Raw genomic sequence first — 10516 nt, forward strand, 5'->3', positions numbered from 1 at the left:
CTAGAACCAGGCTTCTAACAGAAAAGAAGGTTCACGTCTTGCAGCATTGCCATATTTAGATGTGATGTACTTTCGGTGCACGCCAGTAAGCTTCCCAACTGCTGCCTTTTAATGGAAAGAAACCATCAATTTTAAGCATTCCCTGTCGTAGAAAATAAGGCACAGAATTACACATCTTTTTCTATTCGATAAAGGGGTGTACATTTATAAGTATCTTCAAAAACAAAATATACTTATAAAATTTGATTCTTGCCATAACTGCTATGTTTCTCACAAGTTGTGTTCCACTCCCTGGACACACCGAGAGTGCACTGAGCAGTAAAGACAAATGCAACAGCAAACATTGATGGTGGGAATCTAAGCATTTTGTATTCAACCATACATGGCTCAATCAAGAAGAAAGACACGAGCTCCACCTGATTTAAACAATGACAAAAAGTTGTATGAGTAGTTCTTCAAATTATTGCATTACTTCTTCATGTGACAAAGACATTTAAAAGACCTTCTTATCAGACTGAGAGGCTTTAAGGAACCACCGCATAAACACATAAGTTATAGGTACTGTCATGTTGAACTGTAAGGCATTAACCATCAACATCTCCTATGGATATGAAAACGATTGAAATTATTTAGCAAGGAAGAACAAAATAGAGATACAAGTCCTGATAATGTAAGATTTTAGTCTTTAAACTAATCATTTCAAGCACTTCTTTTCTGGCATAAACCTTGTCAGAGATCAAAATTAGATCCTCCACTACAGGTAAAGAAACCTCTTCATACTTGCAGGTAAGAAGCAAAGCTATTATTCCAACAAGTTGAAGTTTTTTCCTAATCGCTGACTGAACTGCCAGGAATCTATCGATGATATTCATAGTCAAATACAAGGTCTCCTCCATCAGTTCAAACTTGTAGTGAACCTATAAATTGGATTAGACGTTAAATGGCACCTAAAGTTATCACATTCTTCTTCATAAAACTCAGAAATAACATGCAACAACAAACACTATATACCTCAATCAGTCAGTCAATGAGGATGCCTCTCATTCTCTCATTGATATCAAATTGTTGTTCCATATAGTTTGGAGGGACGCAACCAGTGATCTACAATTGAAAATAACATTAAAAGAAAGGGGTAAAAATACACCTCAATTTCTTTCCAGATTTCCAATTAAAATTGAAATAATAATCATCCTTGATAGAATAGCATCACAATAGAAACATCCCAAGTATACCCTCCGTGTGTCTATATATCCTATGTTCTACACCTATTATTTTACTGATTGAAAATTGCAGTCCATATTAAAATTAGACTAGCTTTTGTGAGTAATTTGGCAATCTATTAAGCTTAATGATATCCTATCCAAAAGAATTAGATAATTAGTTGAAAAATATGGGACTTCTGCTAACTCTACATTCCATAATCCTAATGAGTATGTACAACAACAACAACAAACCCAGTGTATTCCCACACAGTGGGTAATGAGCATGTATAAGTTGTAAGCAAAAAAAAAACTTCTAACAAACAAATAGGGAGAGTGGAGATAACATCTCTACCTCAACATTCTTGTAGTAAGCTAGATGTCATCAATGTATTCTACTACAGTGAGTTCATTCTTTTTATCAGAACTATCTATGTCCACAACTGACCAATCTTCTGCATCTTGCATCTCAATTTCCTCATCCTGAATAAAAGATTTAACACATCAATGGAAATCCACAAGAATTATATTCATAACCAAGATATATAGATCATATAAGCTTACTATCCTATCAATTTCCTCCATCATTGCTTCAGTATGTTGCACAAACATTGGCACGTCAGAATAACCAGTGGCCTTGTAATCTTCAGCATCGATAATAATGCAGTCTTCTATTTCATTTCTAATTTGTGCCACTGGGATTGGTGGATTTATTATCTGTGGATATATAATGTTAACAACAACTCAATTATAAAATAAACCAGGAGGGGATAAACACTGTACCTCAACTGCTGGTTTCTACTGTTTGTTAGCGATTTGGGCAACTAAATTCCTAAAATGTTAGTAACCCCACATACAAATTAAACATTACTCTATCTTCAACTCCAAATTTTTAAATTCTGTGGCCAAGCTCCTACTTAGTATCATCCAACCAAGAAATGAGCCAAACTTTGTGATCAGATGATGAATCGAAATAGGAGAGATCTTATTAACAACATTGGCTTTGTTTCTACAATGAAATGAAAATAAAGTTAAAACAGGTAGACAAATCAAGATTAAACTAAAAATTGAATGACCTCTTTTTGCCCCTCTAACTATACACCTGGCTCTACTAGTGAATAGAAAAGTTACAACTTTACACCAATGTTACAAAGATAACAGGTAGATATTAGCCAATCCAAATATATATTAGGATAGCAAGTGATAATACCATGCCATTCAAAGGTCGACCACAAGTTGCAAGTGAATAAAACCACTTCTTCAAATCCACAGCACAAGAGACAAACACTAAACATTCGGACGGCACATCTTTTTCTTTAACGTATATATTTTTGGCACTTAAAATACATGAAAAAAAGAATACAATTAGAATATATGCGTTACCACAAGTACAAAATGACAAAATAAAAATCTTAAAGATAGTAAACCTACCATTTTGAGGTATTCAATCCACACTCGATGAACGCCCAAAAATCAGTGTTCAAGCTCGATAGATTATCAAATGCTTTGATGTCACAGATGAAAGGATGCTTCTGATCAAAAATGGATTGCAAAGCATCCAAATCAAAATCTTTCATATATGGTACCTAATTTCATCAAATTTCCAAAAAATCCTTTCTTTAACAATAACAACTTTGTGTCATCCAAAAAGCTCATTATCATTGTATGATAATTTGAATCCCCTCTCCAATGGGGGTCTGACTTGAACCAATCATTAGGATCAATAAAGTACTCGACATGATTTGTCTTGCTAGACATGATTACCAAAATCTGCAGAGTTATAAAGATAAAAACAACTATCAAATTAAAAATTAACAAAAAAACAAGAATCAAGCTGCAAAATAAAATTTATTAGACAAAAAAATTCACCCAATGGCTACACAAAACACCCAAAATCCAAATCTAAACAACCTACTGATTGGAAAATAGTGAGATTAGTGAGTAGAGAAACCACCCAAAATGCATTTTTCATCAAGGTGATGTAGATAGAAAAAAATAGAGTTTATAAATTAATCTATGCATTATAGAATGTGATTCACGGAAAAGAAAAGTGGTTTTCAGCTCAAAAAAATTTCTAGGTAACAAATACTTCAAATGCATGCAATAAGATTAAGATAAAATGAGAGAAATTACCTAAAGTACAGAGAGATGAATGGTAAAATCAAAAACCCTAAAGTTAGAATGCAATTACACTAAAGGGAAGATAGAAATCCGAAGCTTAAGCTTTGAGATGAACTTTTTTTGTAGTTTTATGAAATTTCTAGTCACCTGAGCTTATTGCAATGGGTAAAACATGAAAATAAAATTAAAGAAAAAATAAAAATCACAATAATAAATTTAAAGAAAAAAAAGAGTGAAAAAAAGTAGAATAATAAAAGTAAAGGAAAAATTAAAAAGTGAAAATAATAAAAAATAAATTTGAGAGATAGATGAGTATGGAAAGATTAAAAATATATTTGAGGTGTGGAGGGGTAAAATGGTACTTTTAGTATATTAAAAAGTAGGAAGACTATTCTTCAAAGACATTCTTATTTGGGGTCAAATATCTAAAGTCACCCATATTTAGGTCTATGACATGCAATTTTCCAGTGTTTTTGTATTTGTATTTGGGCCTACTAAATGTATATATATATACACATGGGACCATATCCAATACATGGAGAAGATATTTTTGTATTCTTCATCTTTTCATTTTCTGGGTATTGATAATGGAAAGAAACCGTTTTCTCCATTTCTCTCTCTAGAACTTTCCAGTGGTTCCATGGTTACTCTACACTTGATGCCTCATTTTTTTACATATTAACATGGTATCAGAGATAGGTTACTAATAGATTTGGGTTCCCTCCTTCATTTGGTGCATTTTTTTATGATTGGTGAAGTGTTTTTATTGGTCTCTAGGGTTTTCATCTTTGATTCTCGATTTTCCATGGTTGTCTAGGGGTTTTTGAGTTTTCTAGTTTTTCTTCAACGACTAGACAAAATTTGTTCTTCGTCATCGAAGATTCTGGAGTTGCAATGATTTGTGGAGAATTTTTGGGTGTTCTCACCGGTTAATCGAAGTTGCAGTAGATGAGACCGTTTCTCTTTTCGGTTTTGAAAGAGGCTGGTATTTTCTTCTCATCTTCTCTATCTCATGATTTGACCAATGGATGGCATTCTATCCTTATCTCCTACGAGTGGGTTTACTGCCTCACCTCAAACTGAGTTTCACAGGGATGATTATTGTAATACCCTGTACTTCTACTAGCTTGAATTCATCCCAAAAATGTTAAAGACATGTTTTAAAGATGAATCCATTTTTATACACGTAGAATTTCAAGATTTTTACTTTTGTCATATGGAAAATTCAATAAGCTTTCCATCGATATAAGATTCTCCCAAATTCGATAACCGGGTAAGAAGTTATGACTAATTCAGGTCCCCTTCGTAAAACAGCGCCATATTAGTCAGCGGCATGTCGCTCCATAAGCCAAAATGACATTCGTCAATTTTCAATAAGACTCTGCGATTTCACCACATCGCGGAGGGCTCCCAAATTTCAATTGTCAAATTCTAGTGAAGCTCCGTGATGTCCCTGTGTCGCGCTATCGTCCAATTTCCCAGTTGTCAAATTCTAGTAACACGGCGTGATAGCGCCGCATCGCGCCAAGGTTCCAAGTTGGAAAATTTTCATAAATTTTAAAAGACGCATCTGGGGTTAACTAGGTCTTTTCCCATGATTTTAATTCAACCTTAAACACAAAATTTAACCCTACATAACCTAAGGATATCATTATTCACTCTATTTTTCCTAAATTGAGTTGCTCTCTCTCAAGAACAAGAACCCTAGCTCTCAAATTCAAGGGCCAAATCACAAGAACTCTCCATCAATCCTTCCAGATTCACTAACTCAGGTACGCATAGTATTCATTCATGGACTCCTTTCGTCCATGAAGCCCAAGAATCTCTTTTCAAAGTTCAAGTATATGGATTTTTATGAATTCCATGTTGGGTTTGTTTTTGTTCATATTGATAATGACCAATTGAATTCTAATCCATATTTGGTGATAAATTTTATGTGGAATTAGTTATTATATGTGTAGATTCATGTGAACCCATGTTTTAAACCCTTGAATTATGAAACTAGAATTGAATCATGATGTTTACTTGTGGTGCAATGTAGTCTACATATACTATGTTCACCTATGTTTGATTAAATTCCTATGGGAAGGAAAAGTGCCATACTAGTATGATAATATGAAATCCCCATTCATATACAAGTTCATGCATGTCAAGTGTTTGATAAAATGTCTTAGTCAATGGATTATGGATATGTGTGTAGCTATTATTGTGCTTTAGAATTTATTCCATGAATTACTTTTATGATATCTAGTCCTGGGGGTATTTAATGCCCGATAATTTAGCTGTGTGCCTAGAGCTCATGTCATGTTTTCATGATATCCTCAATCAAGCCATGATCCATAGAACTCAGTCAGTCATGTGACTCATGAAAGCTCAGTAATTTAGTAATCTCAATAGTATTTCATCAGTTAATGGAACTCCATGAATTCAGTGTAGTTCAGTTCAGTTAATCATGTTCAATGTCTATTCAGATGGGAGTAGAAATTAGCACCGAGTAAACCCAAATATGAAAACACACTGTCAGATAAGGGTGTGATTCTTTGAAGCAATCCTTGCGTTCCAGAACTGTGTAACCAGCATAGGTTGAGACATCAACACTGTCAGATGAGGGTTGATGAGGTGGACAAGCACTGTCAGATGAGGGCCCCACCATTCTCTTTTGGGGACACTATCAGATGAGGGTTACCCACATCTTCTCCTTACCAGTGGGGCGGTATTGACACCCTTCCAATTGGGGTTACAGATTGGACCCCAACTCAGCTATAATGTGTTATTTGGGGCATGTCGGTTAGATGACTACTTCCCACAGTTTTAGTTACAAAACTTAGAACTGTCAGATACAGTCAACTCAGAATAGTACAAAACTCAACTAGTTTCATCAGAACCTAGACTGTCAGATACAGTCACTCAGTATCAATTATACAGTTATTAGTATCTCATGTTTTCAGTACTCAGTCTCAGAAATCATGTTATCACGAACTCAGTTACAGTTATTATGTAATCATACATGCTCATGTTCATGTTATCCTGTCAGTTAGTATAGTTCATACATGTGAACCCTCTGCATTCAACCTACCTCACATGAATACCAGTACATTCAAATGTACTTACGTATTTCTGTTATGGTGTATTATACCATAAGTTGAGAAGCATGAGCTCCAGAGCATCAGTAGCATTCTAGATTTCAGTAGCCAGGTTAGTAGTGAGTCCTCATCTTTTGAGGACTTGACCCTTACTTTATTTTGTCATTACTTAGTCTATCACAGTAGTTAGAGTTAGTTGGGAACATGTCCCATCAACTCCTTATTCAAATAGTTAGAGGGTTTTCAGACTATCATATTTCAGACAGTTTATTTAAGTTGTTTTGGGTATTTCAGACCCCATCCAGATGTTATATTTTATCAGTTATGTTATAGATTTGAACCTTATGGACTTTCAGTTCATGTTTCCGTATTTATATAGTATATTATGCAGTATACAGGTATAGATATCAGTCATGGGTTAGCTTGTGATCCTTCAAGGTCATGAGCATCGTGTAGTATTCTGGGTACCAGATTTGGGGCATTACAATTATACTCATCCCCGTCACCCACTGTATGTTTACCCTTCTAATATTCTAGGGGGTTTACTTGTTGCTATTCTGTTTGACAGATTTGGTTATGCCAGTTGGAAATGAACTATTCTAGTCACTCTTTCAGTGTGCAATAAGCTTGAATTTGTCGATGGAAGTACGATATGACCTTCGTCTGATTCTCCTTTGGCTAGACAATGGTAGAGATGTAACGATCTCATTTTATCTTGTCTTCTTAATTCCTTATCTTAGAAAATCAGTGAAAGTGTTAAATATTTTGAGTTAGCTAGTGAAGTTTTGAATGAACTGGAAGAGAGATATGTTAAGGCCGATGGTGTTAAGGTTTTTGAGTTTAAAAAGGAACTTACACATATTTCTCAAGGATCCTTTGATATTGTGTTTTACTTTAACAAGATTAAACAACTTTGGGATGAATTAGCTTTCATTTTGGTTAGGCAAGCTACATCTTGCACTTGTGATACTAGGCATTTATACCAAGAAGATGAGGATGAATAAAAGCTCTATCAGTTCTTACTAGGCCTGAATGATACCTACACCCAAGTTAGGAGTCACATTCTTATAATGAAGCCATTACGTTCTGTTAGTTTGGCATAGGGTCTCCTTCTAAATGATGAGAAACAACGATAAGTATCCATTTCTCTACCCTTTTCCTTCTCATCGCCATCTACTTCATCTAATGTTGGGGTAATAAGGAATTTCACTTACTCACCTAGGATTATTTTTGACACATTTGGATCCAAACCCAATTTATTGTGCAAATATTGCAAGAAACCAAGCGACAACATTGATAAATGCTACAAACTATATGGCTTCCCTCCTGGTTTCAAATTTACCAAACCTTTAGGTCCTAGAATAACTGTTGCACATGTTAAAACTGCACCACCTGTTGAGCCTACAGTTTCTAGTACTCCAATCACTACTTCCCCACTTCCTGGACTTACTATTGATCAACATACTCAGCTTTTAAGCCTGCTGCAGCAGACTCAAATATCCCAGCCTACTCCTGATGCACCTTTATCTTCTTTGATGGCTTCTGCCGCCTTTGCTGGTAAGTTGGATGATACCATTCCCTTGTCCCAATCGTGTATGATTACTACAGTAGATACTTTTTTATGGATCGTAGATTTTGGGGATTCTGATCATATGACTTCTCACCTAAACCTACTCTTTAATATTCAAGCCTTGGCTATTCCTCTTCTTGTTTCCCTTCCTAATGGGTATAAATTTAAAGCTACCAACAAAGGTTCCTTAACTTTATTCCCTCATATAACTCTCCATGATGTACTATATATCCCTAGCTTTCGGTATAATCTGATTTTTGTAAAGAAATTACTACAGCAACTTAATGGGATTGTTTCCTTTACTAGAACTTTCTGTGTTTTATAGGCCCCTTCTCTAAAGATGCCTCTGGTTCTTGGTAAGGTAGACTTTGGTCTCTATAAGCTCTTGCTGGCTTCTTCATCTTCCCAGCCATCCAGTAGTATTACATGAAATTCTATTCTTTGTGGTAGTCATATATCTAATTTTGTTCCTCATATTACTTCTAGTACTTGTTTTTAATCTGTAATAGTTCTACCTACTGATATTAATAAAACTGATATGTTTTGGCATTATAGACTTGGTCATATTCCTTTTTCCAAGATGAAGCATATTTCTGCCATTTTACCTGTTATATCCTCTAAATAATCCTTTCCTTGTCCTATCTGCCCCTTGGCTAGACAGGCCAGATTGTCTTTTTCTGATAGTTCCATTAAGAGTACTGCTTCCTTTCAATTGATTCACATAGATACCTGGGGTCTCTATCATTCCCCCACTTATGATGTTTCAAAGTACTTCATGACAATTGTTGATGATTTCTCTAGGGCTACTTGGACTCATTTAATGGGTGCCAAGAGTAATGCCTTTGATCTTCTCAAAGCCTTTATTGTCTTGGTTCAGACTCAATTTAATTCCAAAGTGCTCACTTTTAGGAGTGATAATATTTTTGAGTTATGGTCCAGTGTCTCTAGTTTTTCCTTTTTTTCTTCCAAAGGTATCATTCATCAAACCTACTGCTTTTATACTCCATAATAGAATAGTGTTGTGGAGAGGAAACACAGACACTTAAAACTTCCAGAGCTCTTCTTTTCCAATCTTTTCTTCCCCTTAGGTTTTAGGGTGATTATGTTTTGACTGCCACATACCTCATTAATAGGTTTCCTTCTCCTTTGTTACATAACAAGAGACCATATGAAATTCCTTAATCTTCTCCACCTACTTACTCTCAACTTAGAGCTTTTGGTTGCTTGTGCTATTTTACTGTTACTTCACCTCATAAGGATAAATTTGCCCCTAAGGTTGTGCCTTGCATGTTTGTTGGTTACCTTTTTGGTAAAAAGGTCTATAAGTTGTACAATCTATCTTCCAAAATTACTTTTGCGTCTAGGGATTCCATTTTCCATGAGCACATTTTCCCTTTTGCCCTCTCCAAATCCTTCCCTTCTCCTTGGTCTCCATTCTTTTATTCTTTTCCTTTTCATGACTCTTATTTTTATGATCTTCCTTCTGCTGGTTCTCATGCTACTACTGACCCTACCTTTGTGTCTTTCACTCTATCTCCTTCCTCTTCTACCTTTCTGGACCATTCATGTATGCCTATTTCACCTTCTCCTATACCTACTTCTGTCCCTTCTCCTGCTTCTGCTCCTTTACCTCCCCTGAGGCACTCCATTAGACCTCACTCCATCCCTCAATACCTCAAAGATTATTCTCATTCCTCCTTTCTTAGAAATTCTATTGATCAACCTTTTAGCTCCTTATCTGCTACTTCTACTGAGCAGAACCTCAGTATTTCTCTCAAACTGCTGTCATCCCAGCATGGCAGGACGCTATGATAGTTGAATTTGAGGCTTTAGCTATAAATGGGACTTGGGATATTGTTCCACTCCCGGCTGGGAAAAAGCCTATTGGGTGCAAGTGGATTTATAAAGTCAAATATAGAGATGATGGTAGCATTGAGAGGTATAAAGCCCGACTGGTAGTCCAAGGAGATACTCAGGTTGAAGGCATATATTTTCATGACACATTTTCACCAGTGGTGAAGATGTCCACTGTGAAAACCTTAATTTCTATTGCTGTTAAGAAATACTGGCCTATGTTTCAACTTGATGTCAATAATATTTTTTTACATGGGGATCTTGATGAGGAGGTATTCATGAGGCTCCCTCCTGGTTTGACAATTGATTATCCAGCTGGCTCTTCTTACACTACTGGTCCTCTTGTTTGTATGCTTCAAAAGTCTCTCTATGGGCCGAGACAAGCTTCCAGGCAGTGGTATGCTAAGCTCTCTCAAGCCCTTTACTCCAGGGGGTATACTCACTCCCTCAATGATTATTCCTTTTTCAAAAAGGGGTCTGGTGATTCCTTGGTGTTACTGGCTATATATGTTGATGATATTATCCTGACTGGTTGTGATTTGGTTGAAATTGCTGCTCTCAAGTCTTACTTGTATTCATATTTTCGGATCAAAGATTTGGGTTCTCTTAACTATTTCTTGGGCATGCAAGTTCTTTATACTCCTTCTGGGGTGTTACTCCACCAAAGAAAGTTCATTTTTGACTTTTTA

General features: G+C 35.7%; 1 protein-coding gene and 1 pseudogene across 1 annotated transcript; one reads left to right on the forward strand and one right to left on the reverse strand.

Annotated features, from left to right (window-relative positions):
- On the reverse strand, window positions 1-2776 carry LOC107844654 (annotated as a pseudogene).
- Window positions 2777-7473: 4697 nt separating this feature from the next.
- LOC124887892 lies at window positions 7474-9785 on the forward strand. The gene is made up of 4 exons (XM_047397817.1): window positions 7474-7491; window positions 7681-7960; window positions 8299-8329; window positions 9338-9785. Exons 1-4 carry the CDS (start codon window positions 7474-7476, stop codon window positions 9783-9785), a joined length of 777 nt encoding a protein of 258 aa, XP_047253773.1.
- The last annotated feature ends 731 nt before the right edge of the window (window positions 9786-10516 follow it).

The sequence above is a fragment of the Capsicum annuum genome, chromosome 10 (assembly GCF_002878395.1).
Source record: "Capsicum annuum cultivar UCD-10X-F1 chromosome 10, UCD10Xv1.1, whole genome shotgun sequence".
Classification (NCBI taxonomy): domain Eukaryota; kingdom Viridiplantae; phylum Streptophyta; class Magnoliopsida; order Solanales; family Solanaceae; genus Capsicum; species Capsicum annuum.